Here is a 16,330-nt window from a genome sequence, read left to right as displayed (position 1 = left end):
CCTGGGTGAAGGGTTGCCATTGAATATTAGACTGTCGCTTAATAAAACAGTACTTATGTTATTCTTTAACGATCATAATATTATTTGCTTGTTCTTGACCGCTGTTGTATTGGGCAGGGGTTTTTTGTATCCATAGTGACGCTGCAGTTTTTCATGAGTTTTTGCAGTTAACTTACTGCTAGATTGGTGGTTCTCAACCTTGTTACACGTGGGGTACCCTTCCACAACTTTTGGAAGTAAGCAGCATCACTGCTGAGAACCACTGAGCAAGAATCTGTCTGGTGCCAGGTGAACATGGCAGGGGCAAGACCTCATCCCACTGTGCTCTGCACTTTCCACTCTGCCCCCTCACAGCCCCTTGTCTTTACCTGAGGGGGGCAAGAGTAACCAACACTGCTATGGATGCTCCTCTGGCTACTTGCACACTTGCAACCAGAACCACAAGCATCTGTTGCTCTTCCTGCCAGGTCTGGGGGTGGGGAGGACAAGTGAAGCTGAGAAATGCAGCCCCACATCTGCCTGCCTGCATTATTGCATGCTGCTGGGAGCATAGAGGCTGCTGGGGAGTAGCTGTGGGCACTGCTTGTCTATGGGAGGACGAGTGATCTGGAACAGGCTGGATTGTCACAACACCCTTGAAAGGGTCTCATGACACCCTGGTCGAGAATCATTGCAGTAGGTATTCCTTCTTCCTTCCAGGGAGTATTAGCTTGTACCTGGCGACTGAATTGCACTCGCAATTGTTGCCCATTTCTCTTGCTGTTAATCCTCTGAAGATCCAGTCTTCTGTATTCCTACTTCTCCTAAATAATGTCCGTGATAAAATTTACTGCCTAATTTCTCTCATACTTTTTCAGACTGTTACACATACAAGCCTGTGAGGCACCCCAGTGTTAATACCTCTGTGATGTATTAAACGGAGGCCATTAATTCTTGTTCTTGCTGGTCTCTTCACCAATTTATAATTCATGACAGCACTTCTACCTCTCCTCTTGGGGCTATTGACTTTTCTCAGTCTCTTCTTTATGAGGAGTATCAACAACATTTTTATGAAAATTCCAAATAAACTGTCAGCTCTGGGTTTCTCCACCACTTTGACATTTCTTGGATCTCAGTAGATTAAAAGGGCATCTGTGAGGCTTTCACAGAAATGGTGACAATTTGTCAAATGTTATCATGTTTAATATAAATCGACTTATTGCAACCAGTTAACTTATGGCTGCAGTGAAACTCACATGATTGTGAAGTTGCTCAGAAATGACTTGATCTAATTCTTGGGATTGCTTCTAGTAAAATAGAGGCTTTTTAATGTTTATTGTACTAGTTCTTCAGTGTCTTAACAGGCTTTAACCAGAGATTGAGAGTGAAATCCTTGCTCCTTTTTTAAGTCTGTTGCAATTCCCATTTGTTGCATCAGGATCAGGCTTTTTCCCTCTGAACTGTCTATTTATTTATTATTTTTATTTATTCATTTTTAACAGCTCAGTCTTGTCATTCCTGTGGACCTGGTGCCTTTGGTTTTTATCTGCCCCAGTAGATAAATTAGCTTGTCCTGTGTTGTGGCTCTGCTACTTGTAATACTTGACACAGGAGTGTTGATCCATCGGAAGACTCCAAGTGGTCTTAACCTTGGTGCTGAAATAGTAGTGGTGATGACACTTGTAGAAGAGATCTCTAGTATTAACAGTCTTAGTGGCTCTTCTGTCATTACACAAGGGCTATGTTTAAAAAGTAGAATTTCTTCATTTGACCCCACTTCTTTCCTCATACCATTCGACTGCTGTGGTGGTGTAGTTTCTTTTCTATCACAGCAAAGTCCAGAAACTCTCTAAGACTGATGTTATGCAAATCAGCAGGCAAGCCTGTTGCCTGTGCCAAAAAGGTGAGCTGGAGGAGAAAGGAAAAGGAAGGGATATTTGCTACTATTTTCCAGGGATTCTATGGCAGATCTAGGAACTGAATCCAAAATTCCTCTTGCAGAAAACCAACTTTCCCTTCTGCTTAACTTGTTCCATTTTAATACAGGCCGAGTGATTATAAACAACAGGTAGGAAGTATGAGGTATCCCAGGTTGTAGCTGTATTGGTCTACGGGCAAAAGGAATCAGAACTCATGGTAGAGATGATGTCTTGTATTAGACCAACTAGATTTTTGCAAAAAAAAAAAAAGCTTTAATTGCAAACTTTTAGGAACAAGAACCCTTCTTCAGGCATAGGAGAAAAGATTGTAAAAGTTCTCTTGTAGAAATGGAAGTTCATATTTCATAGGAGAGTTTAGCAGGAGATGTGGGAAGTATGGCATCTCCAGACACCTCAAAGATGCATTCTGTAGCCAGAGAGCTTATAACAGCGATTCTTAACCTTTTTAGACTCAAGGTATCACTCAGAAAAGGCCAGTGCTTACTTTTTACTCATGTTTTGACTATGGAAAAATAATAATTGTTCGGTTACAAAGAACTGAGGCCCCAACAGCTCAGAATGTATTTAACAGTATGAATTCCTGTTTGAAATATCTGGGTTTATCTTGTGAATCATGTGTGCCTAGCCAACAGTACTAACATTGTGGAGCACTCTGTGGCACCTTTGAAAGGACCTGAAGACACCAAGGGTGCCAGGGACACTGGGAAATCACTGGTTTATAATCTAGAGAAGCCAGGGAAGTCTACGATTATGAGTCTTGTAGAAAGTTAAAGGGAGTGCATGGGTTCCATAAGTTAGAAGTAAAGTAAAGATTACTCGGGACATCTTTATATAATCAAAGTATAAGAATCCTTTTCTCTCTAACTGATTTTCGGTGTTGCCTGTGTGGGAAATAAACTTAAATTTTTGAAGTTCAGTTAAATGTCCAAGAATAAAATGTTAATGTCTTTAAATATTTGAGGCAATGATGGTACACCACCATCTTTATGTTAAATCTTGCGAAATGTTTAAGGGTTTAAACTAGACAAGAGTAGCGAATCTAATTGACTTCCGTGCCTGATTGTTTCATTTAAGTATCTTGCATGCCATTCTTTAACCAACTCTGTTAGTGGCTCAGTGCATGTTTTCTTAAAGACTAATTCTATTAGTCTAATACATATTTATTTATATCTATAAGCAGTAAGTGGTCAGCTCCTACATGAACCATTTCAAATTATTCATCCTTTCAAGCTTGTCTACATTTTGAATAATTACTCTGCAAAAGTGGCAGCGTAAGTTCCATGTTGTGCATATCTAGATTCCTGGTAAAGTTTCTCATGCCCCAAATTAAAACTTGGCTTTTTTCCCCTATAAATGTCAGCTGAGCAAATTGAGTTGTATCTGAAAGTCAACTTGTGTTTTTGGTTCTGACACTGCTAATAATAAGCGCTCTGCCTCTGGAGCCGTTGTGTTGTGTTGTTAGAACGGAATTCAGTTCATGCTCCATTAGCTATAGCAGCTCTGCAGTGCTTTGTGCATTTTGAAGTAAATATGTAGATATCTAAAAATACACTGGCAAGCCATGTGAAGCTATCAAGGCCAAAAATAAAGACACATTTTTTCATTATTTTTTCCTTTTTTTGTGAATTTTTTTTAAAATTAAACCTTCCCTTGCAGCACTGGAAACCCAAATGTAACATAAGAGAACCAGAAAGTGATTCTGACCAGTCTAGTTCACTGTCCAAGCTGAGGGAAATGCAAAAAATAAACAGCATAAGTGGTGAAAAGGAAAATTTTGGATTTTTAAAAGCTTTTAATCTACAGTTTTTTAGTAACACAGGTAAGGGGAACATTTCACATGCATTATTTTGACAGTGTCAGAAATACTGGTTAAGAATAATATGGGGGACATTTCCCTAAAAAGATGGCATGACAAACTGGAAAGATGCACAGAAGCTAACATTTATTAGATGGTTTAATAAATTGGTTCAGTAACAGTAATGAAAAAGGTATTACACTACTTAGTGACTGATTTACAGGCTCATCACAGAAATTTACGTCTTCCTCTTATTTTTCTTACAGTATACAGATTATTGGAATTATTTTTAAAAGTTCTGACATCAGAAATCCCATCTTAGAACTGGACTTTGTATGGCCAAGCAGGCCATACTTGTATGGAAGAGTAGAGACAGTAGCCCAAACTTCTGAAAAATAATACTATTATATTCATGCTATTGTGCTTATTCTTTTCAATGCGTAATAATGGGTTGCGTCAGTGTGTGAATTACATATTTCAAGATGAATGCCATGTTTGTGGGTTAAAGCCCAAAAAGGCATGTTTATTGGATGGAAAGTTTGAGCTAAATCTGTTTGAGGTCTGTAATGAGGAAAAATGGAAATGTTCTGTTAAATGAGGAGGATGGGGGGGAATCTATATGATGCCTTTTAACACTACAAGTAGGAAGGTCTGAGGCTTGAAAACTGGGGTGACATAACTGAAGCTTGAAAACTGCGTGCCTCTACTTACCTAGGGTCAAGGGATGTGGTTGGTTGTTTTCTGGCTTGGTGCCATCACCTTCAAAATCTGAATGGGTTTATAAAACATTGTCAAGGTTTATGATGATGGCATCATATCAGTGTGCTTTTTGTAGGTGTGTGGAGGGCTAACTTTTGTGACTCTCCACTCTTTCTGCTGCTTAGCTTGTCTAAGTGATGGTGAAAACTGACCCGTCTTGTTGGTTTTCGTTCCTGGCATCCAAAACTGATCGCTTCACTCTGCTTATTTGGTTGAAGCTACGGTACCTGAAGAAGCCACTTGCTGAGTGGGGAAAGACTTGCATAGGTGAAAGGAAGAGGTAGAGTATCCAAGCTTCCTTGCTCAGTTAGAAATTGGAAGAGTGAATAATCAGTGGATAACACCCCCATACCCTCTCTCTATCTAGGATGGGTAGAGTATGGAAAACTGAGAATACTGCTCTTCAGAGCAGCCTGAAAAACTTGGAGTCATTTTATCCTTGTGTGACATTTGGAGTCCTGCAGTAAACTATAACATGTCTAACTTACTTCTGATCTCTGTCTTGTCTGAGTTGTTGTTGTTGTTGTTGTTGATGATGTATTTCAGCTTTTACTGAGGTTTCTGTCTCTCAACGCAGGTTACGCATTATAAGCAATATCCACCTAATACAAGCAAAGTATATTCCTACTTTGAATGTCGTGAAAGGAAGACTGAGAATTCCAAATTAAGGAAAGTGAAATATGAGGAAATTGTCTTTTACGGGTTGCAGTATATTCTAAATAAATACTTAAAAGGTAAGTTGGTGAGAGAGAGAGTATGCGATTATCTATCTCACTTTCAAGTAAAACCATTATCTGTACAAAATCTCTTCATTTTTTTTTTTTCTCCAATCAAGCAGTCTGAATTATGGTTTGGTGCAGTATTATTTTTCAGGTGTGGAGTGTGTGCGAGTGATGCATTGTATTTACTAGAGGTGTACCAGTAGAGATTTTGAGGGCGGATACAGATGGCCAATAGTTTAAAAAGGCATATCGGCTAATACCGATCTGATTTTTCTGATCAGTTATGTGCAGCTTGTAAGTCTGTTGTGGTGGGAGGGGAGGGAAGGGGCTGGGGGGGGTTGATCAATTCCCCCTCCCCCCCCATGGTGAGGGAAGGAGGGGCAGGACTGAGGCACAGCTCATGAGCAGAAGGCAGCTCCTGCCACTACTTGTGCCCCAGGAGGGTGGAGGGTGCCCCTCGGATCTGCGCAGGGCAGGCAGACTGGAGCTGTCGCTGCGCAGGGCTTTTCTTGGTGTGGGCTGGGCTTGGACCATGTGCCAGTGGCACTAGGAGGGGCTGCAGTCACCCCAGATTTTGTCGTTGCTCTGCCCCCAGCCCTGTGCCACTGGGCTCCATGCCCTGCCTCTCCACCCATGCACTGGGAAGGGTCAGGGCTGTGCCAGGCAGCTAGCAGCAATAATGGCACTGGGAGTGGAGCTGTGGCAAAATTTGGGGTGGATGCAACCCCCTCCCAGCACTGCTGGTGCCCATTCCAAGCCCAGCCCCCCCTGAGAAGAGCCCTGCACAGCACTGGCTCCAGCCTGCCTGCCATGCGCAGATCTGGGGGGCACACCCCCACCTCCCCACCCTCCTGAGGTGCAAGCAGCAGCGAGAGCCACCCCCCAGAAGCCACACCTCCATCCCCTGCCTCCCCAGGCAGTGCCTGCCCCACCCCCTCCTTCCTTCCCTCACCGCCTTCCAATTTAACAGCTGGAGGCAGCTCTCCATGCTGCCCACTCTGCTCCATGCTGCACTGCAGCTACATGCAGCATGGGCATTTATCAGCAAAATTATTGGCCCCATTGGGCTGACATCCAATACAGCAATTTTTTTAATATTAGACTAATGTATTGGTGCATGTCTAGTATTTACTCAGCTCTTCAGGATCTTTTAATGGTCTTGTATTATAAATTCAGTGTCCTCTGCTTTGTTTTATGCATCAATGGGATATAAAAAAAATAAGTTAAAAATGCTGTTTTTTCTTTTATGAAGGGTCATCTTAAATGTAACACACCTTTGAAACAAAAGATGCATTACTTGAAATAAATCAAATTGTAGGAGTTCAATTCTCTTTGAAATTCAGTTAAATTTAGTGTTTTGCATATTAGATTTGGAAAAACTTGAAAACACACACACACCCTTAATTTACATGCTTATGGTTTGTAACTTGTGTTTTAACTTGGTCTTTTATGGATCTTTTACTAGTGCTAAAGAATTCAAAATGTTGAATATAGCACTTGTGTTCACAAGTTTAGGGTTTTTTTTCTTAATTTAGTTAGTTAAAGGCTTTCATCTTTATGTAGTGCTGCTGTTAGGCTCATGTTTAGAGGTGCAACTGTTTGTTTTTCACACTTCAAGTCAATACCACCTGGTTCTTCCTTGCTGTGTGGGTCCTGTCACGCACACAACTGTTTCTGCAGTTTGGTCATGTGGCCTGTTCACCTTTTGTTCACTTCAGGATCTGCAGAATTGTCAATTCCAATTCTTGTCAAATCTTGGAGGTCAAATAAAGCATGTGGCAATCCCGTTTTTTGTTGTTGTTGTGTTTTTTGCCAAAAGCAACGTGTAGGGCCTGAACTGCTGTGTACTGTGCAGGCTCTCAGTAGGAAAACTGTCCTAACCTAAGGGTCCTTTAACTCAATCCATTATCCTTAATTTATTGTCTCTCATTTTGGAGATGGTTGTCAAAGGCTAGTTGATATTAGTAGGACATAAGCTTCGTTAGCACTAGAGAATTACAGCAGAATATTGAACTTAAGTGGATTCAGTGTTTTATGAAAAGTACCAAGTCAACACTACGTCAGTTTCTTAATCAGCACCAAGAAGAGTGCAACTGAGGCCAGCAGCATTGGAGGCTTTCTTAGAGTGCCTAGCTAAGGTGCCAGAGCCCCCTGGAGGAACCTAGCTTAATATCCTGTCTGGCCTTGATGCATGTGCCAACTATGTGCTTGTAATGCTCCTCTAGGAATTACTGAGACCATCAACTCTTTCCCTCTCCCCACAACCCCCTAAAAAGTTCTAATTGGCCATCTGAATTACTGACCTCAGATTATTACCAACCTGCACTGCATTTGAACCACTGAACTAATGTAAAAAATGCCCTTAAATTTCCTAAGCCATCTTTTCCTTGCTTTCATTACAATTCAGAAACAAACAAAAAATGCTTTTAGACATCATTAGTGCATTTGATGACCGGTTTGCTGTCCATAACACTTCCATGTCTGGGAGGGGATGTGTATAATGCTTATCACGTTTATTTCATTTAGAATAATTTAAGTACGAGTTTTTAAAGTTAGAAATAATTAAATAAAAATAACTTCAGAAATAGTAATTATTTTTTCAAATTTCAGGTAAAGTGGTGACCAAAGAGAAAATTCAGGAAGCCAAAGAGGTGTATAGGGAGCATTTTCAAGATGATGTCTTTAATGAAAAAGGATGGAACTATATTCTTGAGGTACAGTTCAGTGTACATGTATATTTCAATTCAGGATAACATTATGAAGGTTTTGTAAATTAGTACATTAGTTATTTTTTTGCCATCTTTCAGATATGCCTGTTGTAGTTTGACCTCTAAACAGAAGCTATTTTAGCCATGACTGTGTGTGAGAGAGAGAGAGAAATCTAGCTTTGAGTTCAGCCTGCAAGGACTAGCAGCTGTCACAGAGTACTCCAATAACTGTAGGTCTGTAAAGGAAAGTTAGTTTTTCATCCTTTCAAAACCCAAATATGGCTTTCCAGGTAATAGGGATTTATTGCTGCCGTCACTGAGCTAAAATGAGTAGGACTTGTTGGCAAAATTCCTTATGTAATACAGTACTCTGGCTGGTTGTGCTATTTTTATTGCTTTCTGTAAATAATCCTAGCTTTTTTTTTTCTACTAGTGTAAGAAGTTGCAAAACTTCCTGCATAAGTGTATGGAAAATAAATCCTAACTGGTATATGAAAATCAGTAGTTTGTAAATTTTGCAGTCATCCTTAATCCGTTTCATTTTGAAACGCGGAGAAGGATTAAGCTTTTGTGAAAACACAAATCTGAATTTAGCTCTGTTCTTTTCTTTTCTCAGTATAAGCACTATTTTTCTGATAGTGGGGAACACCTTTTTCCTCTAAGAGTTAGGCACATGTAAGCAAGTAGTTTTAATAACTTCTGTTCAGGTCCCTGAGGTTGCATGGTGCCGGTATTCAGTCTAATTGGAGCCCACTGCAGGCCCAATCTGGACTTTGCCTGCCTCTGCTTTAAGGGCTTGTCCCACAGGGACACTCGGGAGTATTCATTCAATTAGCTAAAACTGTGATTTTTAAACAGGTTGGTTAAATTGCATTAAACATGGTCTGAACAGACTTGGGATAGAAAGGTCTTTGTTCACCATTAGCTAAAATTAAAGCTGCTATAATCCTGAATAAATCTGTCTGTACTGTATAATGCAGAAATTAGACTTCATAATAAAACAAGTGTCTGCACCAAACAATGGTGGGACTTAAAAAAAAAAACAAAAAACAAAAAAAACTTGCCAAGTGGCCTACACTTGGTGTACATAAAAGTACAATATCAAAGAGAACTGTCAGGCACAACTCTTGTAAAAAGCACTTCTTTGTTCCAAAAATGGCCTTTAAAAACAGCAGAGGGGTCTCCTTAAGTAAGTGTTCAGAGGGTAACACTATTAGTTGGTGCAGTAGTTGCACATTTTTTCATAGTGGCCACTTATGAATTCAACCTTTTAATTCTGAATCAACTTTCCCAAGTTTCCTTGTGCAAACTTATCTTATTTTGATCAGTCTTTATTGCTGAAACAGGATAAATACCCTTCATTGATCCTTCAAATATGCCACCTTGGTTTGTTCCACTTTTCTTTTCTTTTGAAGTGAACCAGAGCTATGGGTGACTTTTTAGAGCAGTGCAAAGCATGTAGTTGCACAGGCCCTTGAGCTGGTTCTTGGTGTTTCTGATATCGTGCGTAGTGAAAAAAGAGGTCTGAAACAGAATCCTCAGCCCCTACCCACACTTACCAAAACCGGTGGCATTTTCTGTCTTTTTCTCTCCATTAGGCTGTCCCTTTTTAATTCAGTTAGCTCATCTGCAAATCCATTTTTAGCCTTTTACAAATTATACTTATTGGCAAATAGTCACAGGCTTTTTTTTGACCTGGCTAAATGGATCATTGTTGTATGTAAATCCAGTCTGTCAGCAAGGAAAGGAGAGAGAGGAAACTTCTCTAACTGTAGCAGTCTCTTGGAAATGTCTGGATTTCTTGGATGCATCTTCGCTTACTTGAAAGCATTTTTCAAATTCAGAATGGCAGGATTGTATAAAGATTAGCTGATGCTGGTACAGCTGGAGTTGTCAAAGAGCTTGAGATGTATTGGGCTAGCCATGGAGGATGTATATTTTTACTGGTTTAAATAATTGCATCATTTTGGTAAAGCAGCACATTTTTGTCATGAATATTTTATTCTGAATACTTTGTGGAAACTCTAAAGATATATTTTTCTTTGGCTTTATGCAAGCTGCTGTTTATCAATTTATCTTATGGTACTATTTCAGAAACGTATACTAGTTATTGTTTTTACAGTTGCTGTCTCATGATTTATTCTACTGCAAACAGGCCCATACATCATATTCCACATGGTGTTAAGTCTTTCAAGCATGAAAGTTAATGCTGACAATCCTTTGAAGTTGAAAGAATAAAACTGAGACTGGACTTGATGTTCAATGAATAGACTAGATGAAATCCTTTTTAAAATGAATGTTCAGTGATTCCCTCTTAAAGAAATTAGACTTCATAATAAAACAAGTGTCTGCACCAAACAATGGTGGGACTTAAAAATAACAAAAAAAACTTGCCAAGTGGCCTACACTTGGTGTACATAAAAGTACAATATCAAAGAGAACTGTCAGGCACAACTCTTGTAAAAAGCACTTCCTCTTTGTTCCAAAAATGGCCTTTAAAAACAGCAGAGGGGTCTCCTTAAGTAACAGTGTTCAGAGGATAACACTGTTAGTTGGTGCAGTAGTTACACATTTTTGTGGGACTAGAGGATTTGGTATATTTGTATTTACAGGCTTTGCATTTGTGTTCATGAAGGAAAAATTGTTCTTTCTTCGGTTTTTAACAATTTTAAAATGTAAATTAAATTTTAAGTTTTTTTAACTGATTTCAGCTTGGCTGAAGTCAGTTAGTAACATTGGTCCAGGGCTTTCTACCACCTAATGATATTGCTGTGTCTTCTACAGAAATATGATGGGCATCTTCCTATAGAAATAAAGGCTGTTCCCGAGGGCTCTGTCATTCCCAGAGGACATGTTCTCTTCACAGTAGAAAACACGGATCCAGAGTGCTACTGGCTCACCAACTGGATTGAGGTTAGTTTCTGAAAGATAAGCTTTCATGGCTGTAAATGTTAATATGTTAAAAATGAAGAACAGATTCTTACTTGTTTTATTAAACTTGGGGTGAAAATTTTTCAACCAACCAATTGGGTGTTGCTTTCAGCACATTTAGAATCATAGAAAATTAGGATTGGAAGGGACCTCGGGGGCACACATGGAGGTATGTGTGCTTTGCAGCAGCTCAAATAGAAGCGGTGCAAATTTGAGCCAGGGCTTTTTGCCTCAGCACTTGTGCCCAGACTTGCACTTTGGTTTGGGGCAAATTACATCAGTTGGGTGTGGGCTACTAGTTAGCCAGGTGGGACTTAAGGCCCACTCTAATTGGGTGTACAGATAGGAGCTTCTGGGGCCTGGTCAGTTGGTACCTGGGGATACTAATCCTTTGTCAGCTCAACTGCTACAGCAACACCCCAAATCCGTTTTTTAAAATACCCCAAAATCCATGTTCTTCCACAATTAGGATAAAAGATGTGTGTGTGTGGAGCAAGATCAGTTTGTAAATATATCAATAAAGCATTGCCTATGTTAAAGCAATTTGGAAGACTATCAGTGTTCCTGTCATAGTAAAATAAATTCTAAATATCTGTGTTGATGTGTGCTTTTGGTTTTCTACTTGCATGATGGGTGTGTGCTGTTGGTGGGGATGTGGAGTTTGCAGGAGGGTATGGGAAGAGGTAAGGGGGGATGCGGGTTAGTATGTGGGTAGGTGTAAGGGGTTTGCAAGGGGAAAGTGTGGGGGGCTGCTCAGGAGGGGTGGGTCCCTCTTGCCAACCTGGCAGGGGTCTCGCCTCTCCTGAGCAGCCCCCCTGACACCCATCCTATAGAGCACATGGACAGCCCCCACCCCCAGGTTCCAGCCACTCCACAAGACCACCACCTCCACCATGCAGGGCCCACAGCTTATCCCCTGCAGCAGCAGTGGGAGTCGGGCACTTAGGGCCTGCTGCTGCCAGCCCTCCTGTGGCCTGTTGCCACTGGCACTGCAGCCACTGGGTGAGGGAGCAGCCATGTGGCAGCCCCTGCTTAAGCCCCTCCACAAACCCACCCACATATGGGACATCCCCTCGGCCACTCCTGACATCCCCCGATACTCCGTGACATCCCACCCTATGTCCCTAACTTACCCTTGACAGCACTGGGGGCAGTAGGAGCACCACAGAGATGCTCTGGCCAGAAACCTAGAGGACTGACTCCTGGGTTGCCTCTGGGCATGGTCTCAAACCATGCCTTGCCCTGCTGTTTCATGGCATATTTTTTTAGATACCTTGATATTTAGGTGTCAGATTTTGCCCCCGTGCTGCAAATATGCAGCACAAGGACTGGTTTTTTTGTTCCCGCACATGTGTGGATGTGCCCCATGAGGTCATCTAGGTCACCCTCTGCTCAAAGTAGAACCATCCCTAACTAGATCATTCCAGCCAAGGCTTTATCTAGCCAGGTCTTAACCTCCAAGGATGCAAATTCCACAACCTCGCTGAGTCTTCTGTTTCAGTGTTTTACTACCCTCCTTGTGAGTTGTTTTTCCTAATACCTAACTTCCCTTGCTGCAACTTGATACCGTAGCTCCTTGTTCTGTCATTTTCTACCATTGAGAACAGTCTAGTTCCATCCTCTTTGGAATCACCTTTGGGTAGTTGAAGGCTCTTATTAAACCCCCTCTGTCTTCTCCAGACGAAGTAAGCCCAGTTCCCTCAGCCTCTCCTTGGAAGTCATGTGCCCCAACCGCATAACCGTTTTGATTGCCTTCTCTTGGACTCTCCAATTTGCCTACCACTGTTCTGTAGTGGGGGCCCCAAAACTAAACGCAGTACTCCAGATGTGACCTCACCAGGACTCAATAGAGGGGGGAAAACTCACTTTTTTTTAATGATTTAACTTTTATTAAAAAAAAGAAGCATGGGGAAATCTGCAGCAAGGCTCTTGTGGTTTGACTCGTGTGCATTTTTCTTCCTTTATTTTCTTCAGCTTCTTTTTTTTTTTATTTCCTTCAACTTGTAAAAGATGATATCTGCAGTAGGCAGTTATTACGTGACCTGTCTTGCAACAAAACAGGGTCTTATTTATGAGGAAGTTTCCAAAAACTAATGGCAATTTCAAAATAACTAGAGTGCAATGTTTGCTTACTGGACCACATCACTTCTCTATGTAATCATAAATGAGGGTTGCATTCAACAGAGCTGCTGTTGCATTCAGCAGTGTTCCTCTGCTGCGTTGCAGTTTCCTGCTCATTGCATGTAAAATAGCTTTATTTCAGAATTGCCATGATTTTCTGAAATACCCTCATATTTAAGTTTTATTCTAAATGGAGTTATTGAGTGGTGCTGAGAGATTTCCCTCCCATGCTCATGTGTTCCACACCTAATCTTTTTGTTCCCTTTTGCAGCTGTGTACATTTTAGAATTCCTTTGTCAAAATGCCTTTATATGAGACTTGGTACCACCTAGGGATTTTTGTGACCTACTCAAACATGGCTTTGTGTTTCTGATAGATTAATCTGATTTTTATTATAGACTATTCTTGTTCAGTCATGGTATCCAATCACAGTGGCCACAAATTCCAGAGAGCAGAAAAAAATTTTGGCAAAATATTTGCTGGAGACTTCTGGCAGCTTAGAAGGACTGGAGTACAAACTGCATGACTTTGGCTACAGAGGAGTTTCTTCACAAGAGGTAACACAAATTGCCTAATTTCTTGTTAGAGCATTTCAGCACATGACTGGTCTGTTTTTGTGATCACTTTGTTGTCAGGTAAAACTATATAAGGTGTGGGACATAACATGCAGTAGTATTTTTTTCTGGTTAAATCCCTCCTTGGGACTTGAACTGCAGTTTGTTTGGATATGTACTTGGAGAGCTTTTCTGTTTGTTGAAAGTATATGAAGTATCTGGAAGAAATCAGAACTAAACTATGAACAAGTTCTGCTGTACAGAAGTAATTGCATAAAGTGCTTGATAATTAAGCTTTCTGATTTGGTTGGATAATAATTTGTGCCTCCATTTCTTAGACCGCAGGAATAGGAGCGTCGGCTCATTTGGTCAACTTCAAAGGAACTGACACAGTAGCAGGAATTGCTTTAATCAAAAAGTACTATGGAACAAAAGATCCAGTTCCAGGATATTCTGTTCCAGCTGCTGAGCACAGGTACAGTTTCCCAACTATTACAAACCTTTTCTTCTAAAGTCCCTTTTTGGTGGGTTTCCATAATTGTATTTTATTGTTCCCTTTTTCTTACCCAGAACTACTACTTTCCTTCCACAGAAAATGGGAAGGTTAATTACATAGTCAGTTTTTCATGTTATACTGGCTCATCTGTTAAGTAAATATGTTCTATGCCAACCTCTGTCTGTACAATGTGTTGATACATAGCAGTAGCATAGTTTAACTTTTTGAAAATGTACTTCTTGATTTTTGAATTTTAAAGAGTCACATCCCATTATTGACAGTCAGGTTATAAAGTCATAAGTAAGCTTGCAGATTCTTGTCAGTAGGCAAAAATATGGCTGTAGAGCCCAATTCTTTTATAAACTTGACAGATAGAAGAGAAATAACGGAAATTGCCAGCCTTGTGATATACAGCAAAAGCTCTGTTATCCAGCACCCATGGGTAATGAGGGTACTGGATAACCAAATATGCCGGTTACCTGAGAGGCCCGAACAGGCATCTTTACCTGTTTGGGCTGCTATCCCTCCTGCCACATCTGGTGCGCCAGTGCTGCTCCCTGGCATCAGTGTGCCAAGGGACAGGGAGTGGGGCCTAGCGGATGCTGCTTTGCCCTGGGCCATGGGGGCTCAGCAGCGCAGGCTGCTTTGCCCCGGGCCGTGGGGGCTTGGCAAAACCGGAAGTACCACAGTGGGCACTTCAGTTTCACTTTTGTTCTGTCAACCGACATGCCACTTAATAGAGCATGCCAGCTTCTAAGGTGCCAGATAACATGGCTTTTACTGTACATTGATTTTAACAGAACTTTTTTGACAGTCTCTCTCCTGACAATCTTACTAGCAAACTAAGGAAATGATGGGTGATCACTGACGAATGAGTAAATTAAGATCCAAGGATCTTAATAACAAGTCTCCAGATGGCTCCATAGCCCAATTTTAGATCCACATGTCTTGTTACAGTGAGGACAGATGTTTCCAGGAGGAATGAGCGCAGTGTTGCTGCATTAGATGTTCTGATGTTCTTTTCAACTGTTCCTCTTTTCCTCTTCTGCCTGTTGACAAGCTGTTGCAAAGTGTTGAGGCTCCTTCCCAAAGAGTCTTTCTCCATTTTGGTTGTTCCTGAGCAAGAGTCTCTCAAATGTTGTTGTTAAACCTCTTCATGTTTGCCTTCAGGGTGTCTTTGAAGTGGTTTTTTTGCCCTCCCATACTTTGAGCTTCTTTCAGCTCTGAGAAAAAGATTCTCTTTGGCAGATGGGAGTCAAACATGCAAACAACATGACCTGTCCAGTGAAGTTGGTTTTAGATGATCATGACCTCAGTGCTGTTGGAATTTCCTTCAGCCAAGATGCTGATATCTGTGCGTCTATCCTCCCAGCTAATATGAAGGATCTTGCAAAGGCATTGGTGGTACTTTTTCCAAGCTCTTGAGATGTCTTCTGTATGTGTTTCAAGTTTCCAAGCCATACAGCAGAGTTGGAATGACAATGGATCAATAAACCAAGAGCTTCATTTCAGCAAGGATGTCATGATTTAAAAAGACACTCTCTTACTTGGATGTCCAAAGGCTGCGTTCGCATATTTCATGCGGTATTGTATTTCCGCATCAATGTCTGTCTTTGATGAAAGATGGCTTCCAAGATAGATGAAGTGATCCATGTTCTCCAGCAATTCTCCATTGATTTGAATGGACGGGGGTGTATGTTTTTCCATTTGGAGCAGGTTGGTAATGGACTTAGGTTTTGTTGATGTCTAGAGTTAGGCCAATACTCTTGTAGACTTCCAAGAGGTACATTAAGAATGGTTTGGAAGTCCATTTCAGATTGAGCAATGACAGCATTATCATCTGCATACTAGAGCTCCATTATGGATGTTGTGGTCTTCGTTTTGGACTTGAGTCTGTTGAGGTTGAAAAGTCTTCCATTCATTCTATACAGTTTCAATTTCAGGTCGGAGCTTTCTGTCAACAAGGTGCATTATGGTGGAGATGAAGACGGAAAACAAAGTTGCGGCAATGACGCAACCTTGCTTCACTCGGGTTTTCACCTCAAATGATTGTTTGACTCCTGTTACTGAGAACCCTTGCTGACATGTCATGGAGAAGTCTCAGAACACTGAATTTGTTTGGGCAACCAGTTTTGGACAAGGTTTTCCGTAGGGCTTTACAGTTTACAGAATCAAAGGTTCTAGAGAAGTCGAAGGCCAAACAAAGAGGTCAGTTTTGCTTATGACACTTCTCCTAGATTTCACGTACTGTAAAGATCATGTCCACAGTTCCTCAAGATGGTCTGAAGTCACTTTTGAGATTCTGGAAGAATTTCTTCCGCAAGT

General features: G+C 41.0%; 1 protein-coding gene across 1 annotated transcript in view; it reads left to right on the top strand.

Annotated features, from left to right (window-relative positions):
* The window catches only part of NAMPT (nicotinamide phosphoribosyltransferase), a 43,308-nt gene that overhangs the window by 7,202 nt on the left and 19,776 nt on the right, over positions 1-16,330 (top strand). Inside the window, exons 2-6 of the mRNA XM_090042022.1 lie at positions 5,051-5,207; positions 7,806-7,909; positions 10,688-10,816; positions 13,354-13,512; positions 13,848-13,984. Coding sequence (XP_089898148.1) covers positions 5,051-5,207; positions 7,806-7,909; positions 10,688-10,816; positions 13,354-13,512; positions 13,848-13,984 — 686 coding nt within the window. The remainder of the gene's footprint in view (positions 1-5,050; positions 5,208-7,805; positions 7,910-10,687; positions 10,817-13,353; positions 13,513-13,847; positions 13,985-16,330) is intronic.

Source organism: Crocodylus siamensis, chromosome 4, assembly GCF_052110815.1.
Source record: "Crocodylus siamensis isolate JL-2025a chromosome 4, ASM5211081v1, whole genome shotgun sequence".
In the NCBI taxonomy this organism is placed as follows: domain Eukaryota; kingdom Metazoa; phylum Chordata; order Crocodylia; family Crocodylidae; genus Crocodylus; species Crocodylus siamensis.
The sequence above is the reverse complement of the archived record's forward strand: the minus strand, read 5'-3'. Positions and strand labels throughout refer to the sequence as shown.